Source organism: Mytilus galloprovincialis, chromosome 3 (assembly GCF_965363235.1).
Source record: "Mytilus galloprovincialis chromosome 3, xbMytGall1.hap1.1, whole genome shotgun sequence".
NCBI lineage: Eukaryota > Metazoa > Mollusca > Bivalvia > Mytilida > Mytilidae > Mytilus > Mytilus galloprovincialis.
Genome location: NC_134840.1, coordinates 63,854,611 through 63,868,810, shown reverse-complemented (window position 1 = coordinate 63,868,810; position 14,200 = coordinate 63,854,611). Strand labels below are relative to the sequence as shown.

General features: G+C 32.3%; 1 protein-coding gene across 1 annotated transcript in view; it reads right to left on the bottom strand.

Moving 5' to 3' along the window:
* Positions 1 to 10,070: 10,070 nt before the first annotated feature.
* Positions 10,071 to 14,200, bottom strand: part of LOC143068614 (vacuolar protein sorting-associated protein 54-like) — a 38,073-nt gene continuing 33,943 nt past the window's right edge. Inside the window, exon 26 of the mRNA XM_076242806.1 lies at positions 10,071 to 13,370. Coding sequence (XP_076098921.1) covers positions 13,268 to 13,370 — 103 coding nt within the window. The 3' untranslated portion in view covers positions 10,071 to 13,267. The remainder of the gene's footprint in view (positions 13,371 to 14,200) is intronic.

The window sequence follows — 14,200 nt, the reverse complement described above, 5'->3', positions numbered from 1 at the left end:
AAACGTTAAATCTTTTAAAAACAATAAAAAGGCAACCTTCTCGCTTCGGAATTTGTTATTTTAATATTTGTATGCTAAATGTCGTCTCGGTAGTTTTTAAAATTCATAATGTGAGAAGAACTAAGATATGGGTCAAGTGAAATGACAAAATGGTGGGTGTGTTTGATTACAAGTTGCTAATTTACTTTTTCTATTATAGTATTTATGTCAATAAAGTCATTCAAAGTTTAATGACAAAATATTTAAAGAGTAAAAAAAAACCAGTTGTGGTTGAATTTTAGTGAAGGCATATTCCAGCAACAATGCGTGTTCAAATAGCAAAACATGCATGCAGTGTATGCTCCCCTCCGTCACTCTTCAATGCAGTAGGACGAAATACGCTGAGTTATGTCGAGTAAAGTCATTTTATTGGAAATCTCTAATAAACGATAAGAAAACTCCTAAAATAAATTAAAAGTAGAAACAAATCAATAATAACCTTCACTGGGTTCTCTCCTACACTACTCCAACAGTACCTAGATACATTATTGTCCCACTTTCCAATTCAAATATGCAATCCTGTAAATCGTTGGCATTCGGAGTACATGTAATGTCGTCTATCCACATTTGTCCATATATAGGGGGATGTTATAATTTTTCGTTACCTCTCCATACCTATATAATGATTGGTTGAACTTGGCTCATGTCGTCGGTCATTTACTGTTTATAAACATGATATATATTTTTTAAAAAACATTATTTTTCTAATTTGCAACTATAATTTACATGACATTTTTAATATATCTTTTACAGGTGATACAATATATCGTTGGCTGAAAACATTTCATGATTGATTCTCCTGAAAAAGCATTTCTGCTTATAATGAAGCTATGTTACTTAGAGTGCTAAATGATGAGGTTGAATTCATCATGTCAACAAATTTACAGACGGTTTCATGAGCTGTTTAACCTGAATTGAATAAATGTTTAACTTGCATGAGCATCGAGCCTGGTATTACACGTGGAGTCAAAACGACTAAACTACGTTCTTTCTCTTTTCATGGCTAATTATGAGTTTTCAATGTCTCTTTGGTATCTTCTGCCTCTTTTTTTATATGTTTTATTGTGAAACGATACAACACTTATGTACCATAAATTATAACTACTTACTACGGGTCCTTGCTTGTTTGAGACAATAACAATCAAAACCAAAGGGTAAACAAAGACTCACAAAACCAAAGGACATTTACATCAACAGTTATGAATAATAATTAAAAATCAACACGAACTCTACTAAAAACTGGGAATGAAATCAGGTGCTCCGGAAGGGTAAGCATGTCCTGGCATTTTAAGGTATAGCATCAAGCTTGTGCAATCCTCGATAGATACACCAAACATTCATCCTAATATTTTGCCCGCGTCAGACGGCTTAATTGTACGGTTATGTGGCATCAGTATAACAATGATTTCATTGTTATACTCACGTATATCCCATCATTCTACAAAACACGTCTGCTTCCGAATTACCAATCGAAGTGTCTGCCAAAGGTACCCAAACATTGTTATGAAAAAGTTCTACTCGTTGTTAGTTTTCTTTATTCGTCCCTACTAGTCGTACACGCACTGGATTTGGGATTTGTACCTCAGTGAGAAATTCAGTTCAAGAGAAGTCTGAGTCTGATGTCAGAAGATGTAACCAAAGAAAATAAACAAAATGACAATAATACATAGATAACAACAGACTTCTAGCAGTTAACTGACATGCCAGCTCCAGACTTCAATAAAACTGACTGAAAGATTATGATGTCATCATATGAACAGCAGGCACAATCCGTCCCGTTAGGGGTTTAGTATCATACCATCATAACATATATGAGAAGAACATAACCCGTGTCATGCCAACAACTGTTTGAATAAATGTGTTTAGTTCCGATGCAAAGACCCTATAAGTGAATCAAAATTAACGCCAACATATGCAATCTGATTGTTGCCTATACGCTTTCTTATTTCCGTATCGGTCCAACATCGTATAGCCAATGCCATAGAAATTCCAACGTCACATCCACATGATGTTGCTTCACATCGTTCTCCCCAGTCCGTATGCTTACATTCATCAAAATGCATTGCGTTCTCGGGGCACGAGACGTTCTGTATATACTCTCCTGTCATGTCCAATGAACTATTTGAGAGGTAAATATATTGTTTCCTATAACTCATACCACCAAATCTAGAGAAGATAAAACGAATTGTTTAAATTTTTTTGACGGCTATTGGCACAAATCACATATAGGGCCTATTTTATGTTAAAGAGGTCTGTAATTGAGTTTGACAGCTTCAGACAATCTAATTGTTGAACTTTTAAAACTGCTTTAATTTATCTCTAAACTAGCATGCCCACTTTTTATTTCGTGTGTATAAAATAAAAAAGATATGAATGTGGAAAGTATATGAAACAAATTTGCATACTGTCCACACAAGGTACTGTTTATGTAGAACTTTATTCCTAATACAGACACAAGAAAGCCTCTCATTTCTAGATTCAATCAAAAACATTAACAATATACATGTAGTGTTAACAGGTTAATGGTATTTTTCGAACTGTTTCGTGTCGAATACATAAAACAAATCTCGAGCTCATACTGTTTCTTAATGCAGCTAAACTTGTGCTACACATATCGTGATATGTCAACACGAATGAAGAATTACTTTCCGTTCCGAAACGAGCGTTTTATTGTGATAACAAGTGACGAAACAGGTTATCAATATTGCTCGATATATGACTGTGTTTTTGAAGGTAGCAGGGGTAAATAAATGCCATGTTATTTTATAATTACGTTTATGTACCTGAAAACAAGTGAGAGACAAATTGCATTGGCTTCTGATGGCCCGTTACTTCCGTTGAAGCACACAAATCCCCAGGGGCCATCGAAGAAAACTTCCACAACACCTTCGTGTAAGTTCTTGAGATACATGCGAGTAATTTTAACTGTTAATCGAACTGGTATATCTGGAACTAAAGTCAGTACATGTGATTTTTAAAGCATTTTCCATTATATTTAACAACTACAACGAAACTTAATATAGTTCTGAAATATTGTCTACATGAACAGTAAAATAATACCTGAAATACAACTAACTCTTACTTTTTTAAACCAATATCGACTATTGAGATGGATTACATGAAATAATTTGGCTCCTTCAGAAAACATAAGGAAATTTGATGTTAGGCATATCCCACCACTTGACCGGATTACAAAACAATATTTTGCCTAAACAGTTTTCTTATTAAATGTGCCGAATGGTGCTTACTTAATTTATTTAACTATAAAATGTATAACTGAACTTATGAGATCATGTGGTAGAGTGGATTTTCTGCCATTTACCCTGGATGCATTGATTATATTATATGTACTAATTCTAAATATCTCTTGCAGATGATTTATTGAAGTAGGTGATTCGTTTGCAATCTACTTGTGATAAGGTCTTATTTTATTGGTCATTGGTGGTCTTGTGATATATTATATAGAGGGAATTCAAAGTAAATGGCTGGTCAATTTTGGTCTTTGTTTACAAAAGTTTAAATAGTTTAATTATTTAGTATCCAGACGTTGTAGTTACTTTTCATAGAAGGATTGAATCATTCAGTGATATTGGATACATTTAGATTCAGTCAGGAACCACAAATAAAGCATATTTTGGTAAGTTACATTTATTTACATTGAGAGCCTTTGTTCTGACAGATGGATGAAGTATGAATCCTGATTATGATATTTCATTAATATGCAAGGTAAAAGTAAGTTTCCCCAATGTCCAAGTGAGTGTGAGATTTTAGTTTGAGAGATGATTATGTAATTTGATTGTTTTGAGAGCTTTTGTGTATTTGCTGTACGGGTGAGTTTGATTTATTTTAACAGTGACCTTGACCTATGTTATAGTATGGTATTGTCAATAATGACGTAGACATTTAAATGTAAACAAGTCAGATGATATTATATTTGTTTATAAATGAAAGAACCTTTTTGTAAAGATTTATTTGTTTAATAGAATCTTGTACTTATAATTGTATTATTGATTTCAGATAATGATATTATGTATTGACCATAGATCCATGATATATTGATCTGTATAAGGACACTAGGATAGAAGTTTAATAGTGTAGCTGTTGATGTTATATATTGTACAAACTCAGTTCCACAAATTGGTGAGTTTACTTAACTGTGTAAATCGATTGCATTTGTATTTTATTTATGTTTACCTGTATAACCTGACTATGACAGATATTTCATTGTCACTTTGGAAATATTATACTGGGATTATCTTCCCTGATTATGAACATTCAAGCTAGATTCACATGAAGTTAAATATTTAACTCGTTTACTGGTTAATAGGCGGACATTTCACGTTGAATGCCATTCTTTTATCTAGGAAGTATATTATGCTCTGCAACACGATGCTAATCATTCTTTAGACCTGAAAAACAGTTTATTCATATTGTGCCATATTTCATATCGGAATCTTTTTCTTCGAAAGCAAAGATGATTGTTTTTAGGGTATCTTATATATGCATGTACACCTTAAAGACTAACAACGCATCTTCATCACTACGATTATACTTCAATATACGCTTCAAATGATTAAATGCCGATTGCAATTAGTGTAAAATTATAGTCTTTAAATGGTTCGATACGTTTCTAGAAAACTTTAGAGAGAGAAAAAACAATCGCCGTAACTATTCACGTCTAAAAGTTCTATTTAGAAATCACACCTTAAAAAAAAAGAAAAAAAATAATTCGTTATATGTTTCTTATCTGCGTCAGTATATTGTAAACTGCCTTCGTTAAAAGTTGTTCGAGTTTCTTCAGACTATAAGACTCGATGATTAATGTTGGAGCGTGTAGTTGTTCCGTTTGATCTTAACCTTTTAAACAACACATGGGCTTAAATCTTCATAAAACATGACTCGTTGCATTGAAGACCTGTTGGCGACCTTCTGCTGTTGCCTGCTCTATGGTCGGGTTGTTGTCTCTTTGGCACATTCCCCATTTCCATTCTCAATTTTAAGTATTGTCTAACATATAAGTAAAACATAGGTAATCACCATTGCAATGGATGGAATGAAAAAGCTCGGACATAGTTTGTGAGGACCGAATGGATAAATTGTTTTTCTTCTCCTTAAGGTAAAATGTAATACTTATATATCTTGAGATTTTCTTATTTTAAAAAGCAACACAATGTTATATAAATCCCCTTTTTGAAATTTGACTTTCTATTTATAAATATAAAACTCTATGTTTAAATATTTAAATTCAGACCATTCAACAGTGCTTACTTTTTGTTGATAAATTTACATGTTTTTCCGAGAAAAAAAATCTTTGCCTTATATATCAGCAGTCTGGCATTTTTTTCTTGAAAGAAAAAAAAATCCCTCAAATGTCAGGTATATAAATTAAATAAGTATCATTTTGCCTACATCCTTACCCAAATTATTTTTGTTTATTCTATATATGTGTACCTAGAAAATGCATGAAAATTTACAAAATTCAAAATGTTTTGTTTTAATCTTTGCTCTTTTATCTTTATTCAGTAGGCTCTTTTCCCATGGAAAATGCCTCAGGGGATTGTATACTTCGTTAGGTTAGTGCAGTTATTGAGAGTTCACTTTCATAATAAACTGACAATGAAAAGTCATTCATGTATAGCATTTTATAGTGCATGGAAAACCATGTACTATGAAAATTATAGGGGAAAACTGACTTTTCATTGGACGAGAAGGGTTGAGTATGTTCTAATCACAATTAATGTTAAAAATAGTATGAATCATACATATAAATACACGGCAAAGACCAGCATAACGACGGGTTTTCAATCATATACATATAAATTCAGGTTCCTAACTAAAAGCTCACACTAAGTCTTTTTTGAATTATTTACTAAGTTTTAAAATAATAAACAGTTACTGATCGTTTCGTTTCGTACTGGAAAGGAGCATCGAGATCTACGAATTGAAAACAGTCAAATATCAGAGCACACAGACACCAATGGTGACTCCTATCTGGTATACAGAGAGGATGTTTTTAAGTATAACCAAGGCGGGTTAAAATCTAGAAAGTGCAAACAAAAAGTAGCTTTTGCGTATGAGAACAAAGAAAATCCCGAGAGATGTATTGTTAAATTTTATAGAGACTACATATCTCATTGGTAGGTTTTCTATAGCGACAATCTATAAATATCTAGTGATCATTTTCATAAAGTGTCTTATAAAGAAGAATGTATGGTATGAGTGCTTATACTTTATTAGATGTAGCCGTTAACCGTTGAAATGTTACCAATGACATTTTTACTACACGCATTAGAAATAAAAATGAAATGTGCCAAAGAGACAACAACCCGACAAAAGAGCAGAAAACAAGCATTTTATTTAATTGACTTTCCAACCAAATAAATTATTGATTGTTTTATTAACTTTTCTACGGAAGCGTGTTAACGCCACAAAGGTTTACGTTAAAAAGCAATTATAAGAAAAACGTTTTAACTGTGGCGCTATTACGCTTGCGTATAATTCTTCTGTGTTCTGTATTGTCAACAATTTTTGTTTATTGGTAAACATCAGCCATGTCTTCACTTGTTATGTAAACTACCCACTCATTTCTCATTCAATGAACCATAGTGAGTAGTGTTATATTACAAATTAGTCAAATCTTCAGGGGATTCTTGAAAAATAATCAACTGCTTCTAGAATAGATGACGTAACAACAATGGTTTAAGTGTTGTACAATGTACAATGACAAACGGATTTAAAAGTACAATGTACATAGAATCATTTTTATAACAGCGTGGACAAGACAATTTCTTGGCGCAGTCAGATCATCAATTGACTGGGTAATTTTAGGCGAACTTTCGTTTGTAACGCACACTTGTCATATTGTATGTGTAATAGACATTTAAATTGTAGGGTCGCCAAAGGTTCCAAACGCCTAAATCAAATAATATGAATAAATACTAGAGGACTAAACCTTGTGTGTTGATTTAAATGTTGAATACTTAAACTTTCTATTTTCTTCTCGTGCACTTGCACGTACATTACTCTTTTTTATTATATTCAAATCCCTACTGGAAGGCCTCTGGCATACTGAGTGAGCGTAACATCACTGTTATCGATTGCCGATGGCAAACAAGTTACTTTTTACTTCTACCATTTTGCGGCCACCATCAACAAACTGATTATTTTGCCACTTTTTGGATGCGCATGTAAATATTTAAGTTAAAATATGTGAACATTTTTGTGCTATACATTCTATATACAGTGAGGTTAAAAACATCCTTGACGGTGATCTAAATCGATCGTCGCATGTAGGTAAGTCTTGAAGCTTTCAAGACTATCTGCACTTGTGGTGGTAAGTGGTAGTGCGTTCCAGTCCCTTATTGTTCTTGGATAGAACGATTCTTTCCTCAATTCTGTTCTGCAAGTTGGTAATTGGAAACCGTTGATTTTTAAGTTCCGGGATATTCTGTCTGGTGGAATGAGCGTGTCTCTGTATATCTGTTAGTGGCATACCTTGCTGTCCTTCTTTGTACCATTTCCAGCCGGTGTTTGTTGTTCTGCTGGAAAGGGTCCCATACTGTGCATGCATACTCCAAGGTTGGTCTGACTAGGGATTTGTATGGTAAAAGGTTAAAGGTAAATGATTCCGTATTATCACCAACATAAGTATTGCAATTGTCCACGCTCTTATGAAAACGATTCTAATGTCAACAATAGTGCACATGCTGAAATGTCTCGACTTCTTTACTAACCATTGATATTATGTTGATATTGCTAAATATAAAGCTTTACTATAAATATCACACAATCTTAACATTATCCGAGCAAATGACGTCAAGACCAGATAAACCAAACGAGAAATACATGTACACTTTGCAATCATTCAATACACTAAATATAGTTGACCTATTGCTTAACGTATCAAAGAAACAAATAACCATGAAAAAAATGAACCACGAGAAGAGGTCAAGGTCAAATGATAACCTGCCAGACAGACATATTACTACAGCTTACAATCTTTCCATACAACAAATTGATATAGTTGACCTATTGCTTATAATTTAAGAAAAATAGACCAAAAAACAAAAACTTAACACTGCTCAATGAAACGTGAAAGTGAGGTCAAAGTAATGCAAATCCTACGAGATATAAAAAAGGTAACTTCGACCACTGAACCATGAAAATGAGGTCAAGGTCAGATGACACCTGCAAGTGTGACATGTACACCTTACAATCATTCCATACACCAGATATACTAGTCCTATTGTATACAGTATAAGAAAAGCAGACAAAATCAGAAAAACTTAACTATAACCATTGAACCTTGAAAATGAGATCAAGGTAAGATGACACCTGTCAGTTGGACATTTACACCTTACAATCCTGCCATACACCAAATATAGTAGCCCTATTGCTTATAGTATCTGAGGTATGGACTTTTAAAACCACAAAAAACTTAACCTTGTTCACTGATCAATGAAATGAGGTCGAGGTCAAGTGACAATTGTCCTACAGGCATGAGGACCTTGCAAGGTACACACATCCCAAATACAGTTATTATATTAGCCATTAAAACAGAGAAATAAAAATTACAAAAAATCTCAATTTTACTTTTTTTCAAGTAGTCACTGAAGCATGAAAATGTGGTCAAGGACAATGAACATGTGACAGACATAAATTTTGTAACATAAGACATCTATATACGTCGAGTGAAAAGTTTACAAAACCTGAGCCAATGTTAGTGACTAAGAGAGCAGTATATTCAATAGTCTATATGTATCATTAGCAGTAGTCTTAGATTGATAAGTACTTGTCAGGACATATTAATGGTTGGGTTAACTTTATTATATGGAAAACTAGAAAATCTGACATGTCGTCAAAGGATGTGCTTGCACATTTTTATGTCAGGTAAAGAGACTGATACATACAAAGCAAATGTTTATAGATTGTCAGTTTTTGTCAATTTTTGCACAGGTCGCTAATTTAGGATGTGTTTCTGATTTATGTATACTACTAGTATATTAAAATACAAGAACTATGTTTTTTGGTAAGAAACCAAACATTTTGACTTTGAGAATCATTTCGTAATAATGAAAGGATAACTTGTTCATTTAAATCCTAGCAAAAACATCATTCACATAATTAATCATTTTTTAAAAGAAAGTTATTTTAAACACAATTTTAGCTTGAAGAAACAATTTGGTATGCATTTTATGCCTATATTATTTGAAAATATTAGCCTTCATCAGGAACTATGGAGCTGAGTATCTGAAAGGCAAGGATGTATGAGAACGGAACCATATCACACGCTATGACCAAAAAGGACAAACCTACAAAGCTGAAGATATGTCATGAACATATAGTCTAACAACAGTAATATCAAAACCAATGTCAAAAATAAAAACAACACTTTATGCATCACTCATTTGAAGGTCTTTTCTGTATTTACCTTCATCAAGAATACCTAAAGCTGAATATTTGAAAGCCAGATTTATTTGGATCATAACAGGTGAGGTATATAATCAAAACAGACCTAACAAGAATGTGTCCATAGTACATGGATGCCCGACTCACACTATAATTTTCCATGTTCAGTAGACCATGAAATTGGTGTCAAAACTTTAATTTGAAATTAAAATTAGAAAGATTATATCATAGGGAACATGTGTGCTAAGTTTTAAGTTGATGTGACTTCAACTTCATCAAAAACCACCTTAACCAAAAACTTTAACCTGAACGGACGCATGGACGGACGGACGAATGGACGCACAGACGGATGGATGCACAGATGAACGGACGCACGAATGGAGGCACAGACCAGAAAACATAATGCCCCTCTACTATCGTAGGTGGGGCATAAAATAATAACAAAATCTATATCTACGGTCAACTCTGTCCTATAAATGAGTATAATCAATTAAATCCACTTCATTCTAACTTTAGCGGATAGTTGTGTCATTGGCAATCATACCCCATCACCTTATTTTCATATTAATACTGCTTAATGCAATAATTGGAATGTACATTGTGGCAGTAAAAAAATCAACAACTTTGTATAGTTTGGAATTTTTTTACTTGTTCCATAATCAATAACAATTTCATAGTAATATTTAAATAGCAAATTTCATATCACAAAATATAATCCTTGTAAAGTTAGTCACAACTTGTAGTAGAAACAAGTAAATAAATAAAATAACACAATTCATAGGAGAGACAAACACCAACAAAATAAATATTTAAATGAAATAGAAAGACTTCTTTTATACTGTACCCTTTCACACATTACAAATATCTACATGTTTTGGTGTAAAGTTAAAGAGTATTTGGGTTTTAAGCATGTTCAAAAATGAGAAACGTGTTGCAGGAAAGTTGCAATAATAAATACCTCTTTTTTACAAACTTGACCTAGTTCTACAAAAATCTGTCTCTTTCAAATCACATGCTAGTTTCTCTAGATTTAGTTTCTTTATATAAATGAAAAAATATACACTTTCAAAAATGAAATAATTTATATATTCTTAAAGTTGCAGTTTCGTGTCAGCATTTCATATCACCAATTTTTAATTCAAACCAATGCTACATTTTGCTGGGACCAAAAAAAGTATCCTTATTTACCAACTACCTTAAGGGATAATCAACACAATTGAAATATTGACCTTGTGTTTCAATTTATCAAAATAATAGAGTAATCATTAATGTTATTGTGACCCTGATTTACTTTTTGTTTTGTATCCTCCTTTCCCCTGTATGCTTTTAGGTATTCAACTTTGGGTTTGAATATTCTCAAATGCAAAGTAAGTCCTGAAAATGCAGTACTAAATAAACTTGGATGTATTGAAAAATGAAGGACATATTGCATTTACATGAAGAAAAGAAATTTGAAATGTGTCTTAGCTTAAGCAAACTTTTGTGAACCTACACCATGATATGCAGAGAAATGCATAATAGGTATGTAATGGTGCGAGACCACAATTGTCATCCCCTGATTTTCCTTGTTCACGAATATAGTCCCTAGTGTTGACAGTGGGTTACTTGCCAATATTTTTTATACCCCTTCCAAATTTATCTCTCCATGTTTTATGCCTCAAATTGCAAGAAGCGGGGTGAAATTAAACTGTAAAACAATTTGGGTCCAGAATTTTAAAGGAAAGTAGTGATTTGGACTAACTGAAAAAGGTTAAAAATTAGCACTTCAGAAGCTGTCAAAAGATTTCAAGATGCCCTAAACATAAATTGTCCATATTTTGAGTTAGAGCTGATGAAGTTTCTATAATTTTGATATAATTTGTCCCAAAAGTAGTACAACACACTGTAAAAATTTCATTGAGAAAGTGCAGGTGGGATTTTTTTATTTTTCATTTATGTTCTGAAAGAAATACACTACAAATTAATTGTGGTCTCAGACCTAATGGATTTTTTTCATCAGACCATAGCATATGTGTTGCAAAAATATGAATACTTTACTAAAAGAAAAAAAAGCACATGAGAAAAAAAGCTTGCATATAAATGCAGAGCTTTCCCTTGTAATTGAAGTAGAAGGCTCAATTAAAATTATAGGGGCTGTAACATGTGTTTGGCGAAGCCGGACGCCCACCAAGCTGTAAGCTTGGTGCCTTACGGCAGGGGGTCTGGCATTAATAGAGCAAAATCCTGCATTCTCGCAATCTCCTGGCACATAATTTCATCTTTCAAATGACCATTTTTTATGTATGACATTAAAGAAAGAAAAAAAAATCTCAAAGAAACTAGTTTCATTTTTTTTATGTTATAGTTTTTAGTTTTTATTACCTTATGCTTAAAATTCATTTACTTTTAAAGGAGTTTTATTTATATAATAATTCGGTTTGTCTATGAATGTAATTTGTACAAAACACACTTACACATAGTAAATAATAAACAAGCCATAATTACTTATAAAGATGTATCTAAAGAAACTTGTCAGGCAAGATAGAAATTTAAGAGCAGAAAAGAAGAGTTGGTGTATTTGAAGAGAGAAGCAGGCATTAAAACCATTGAAGATAGAGCAAGAGTAACAGTTGGAATATATCTGAAGAAATAGGATGTTAATTGAGATTGCAAGCTAAAGATTAAAAAAGGGGAAATTTCACAACCTCTTTAAACTCCTTTATGTATGATAGGCCAGTTAAAACTTGCTTCAATTATTATTTCTCATCAAACTATTAAAATTGAATAGCAAAACTATTTGCTTGTTATTAAAGCAATCTTTTTATGTAGGCCCTTACAGATGAATTGTTACATTTAAATTTGGTTTCTTAATCCTAGTACATGAATTAATGCTGAGGTAGAGAATAAGGGGTGTCAACCTGTGTCTAAACTAATACAAGTCTTACTTTTTGAACTTCTCTAAAATAGGACAAGTATGAGGAATAAACATACTAAATGTATGCCTTTTCTGAAGTTTGCTGAGAGAAAACATAAGTCTACTAAAGAAAGTATACTTGAGGTAAGGGAGATAACTGTTTGAATCCGTAATATGTTTGTAATACAAGTGCCGTCAGTTATATCAATGCTATTTTATCCCTTAAATCATGTTCATTATGAATTATATGCTTACATGGTTGTTTTTTTATGAGATCTTTTCAATTTAAGTTCATTGAGACAACCCAATGTTACCAAAAAATCCCAAAAGACAAATAAAGGTCAACATATGGTCTTAAAAAATAGACAAGACTCTATTCAATATGTCAATCTCTAGTCAAACTGATACAAGTCTAGAAAATTTAATAAGAACTCTTAAAAACAGTGACAAAGCTTTCTAACTGAGGAGAAAACCACAAACTGAGTTATAAAGTGAATACAATCAAATTGAATGAAATAAAATAAAATGTATCTTTGCAATTAACAAAACGTCATTATCTGTTCTTCGGAATCCCATATGAATATAAACTGGCCCATAATTAAACATTTGTTTCATAACTTACAAGTTTGTAGTGTTAAAGGCAATACAAATGAACATAAGTAAGAAAACTTGAAAACATTAAAATATATATGAGTAGGTACATCAACAAATTGGATGTAAAACTTATAGCCAATACTGTTTCTGTTCAACTTCATATAATGGAGCTCTGGCCTTAGTTTCTTTTTCTTCTTCCAGTTTAGTTTTGTCACTTACTATCTGGTATGACATAAATCACAGAAAGAGTGAAGAAGATTGTATAGTAACTTAATAAAATAAAAATTAAAGAAGTAATAAGAATTAAATAAAATGCCCTCCATAGATGCTTCATTATAATCCATTCCACAAATCTGACATATTGTTACATAAATGTTCCAGTCCTCGTAAGGTTTTATAAGTTCCTGAATAGAATGCTACATCTGAAGTCACTAACCTGTAAATGCAATAAATTATTAAAAATATATAAAACAAATAAAACAACTAACTTTTTTAATACATTTTTGTAATCTTTATATAAAATGTTTGCCATTTGTTGAATATACTAGATATGTCATTTTCCAATGAATGTATTTTATATTTATTTTAAATGAATTTGTGTGTTTGTAAATTAAAGGCAAATAAACACCTTCAAATTATTGGGGTGTTTGTGATGTTATCAAGGGCTTTTTCTCATTTCGCCTTAGCTGTCAAAATAATTATATAAAATTAATCCCAGTTTGCCTTAGTACAAATTTTCAGGTACATAAGAATTAACTAAGGCGAAATGGGAGCTTATGTAAACATTGTAATTAAGTTATGTTTTGTTTGTATTGCAATTAGTTTATTTGTTATTTTGATGTCAAATTCTATCATGAAATATTATTTATGTTTGGTGTCCCACTTTTTAAATAATTCTTTTTTATAGCTGCTCTTCTTTTTCTGAATTTTTATGCCCCACCTACGATAGTAGAGGGGCATTATATTTTCTGGTCGGCCTCCGTCCGTCTGTTTGTCCGTCCGTGCGTTCGTTCGTTCGTTCGTCCGTCCGTCCGTCCGTGCATCTGTTCGATTCAGGTTAAAGTTTTTGGTCAAGGTAATTTTTGATGAAGTTGAAGTCTAATCAACTTGAAACTTAGTACACATGTTCCCCATGATATGATCTTTCTAATTTTAATGCCAAATTATAGTTTTGACCCCAATTTCATGGTCCACTGAACATAGAAAATGATAGTGCGAGTGGGGCATCCGTGTACTATGGACACACGTTTTTACTCACGAGTTATA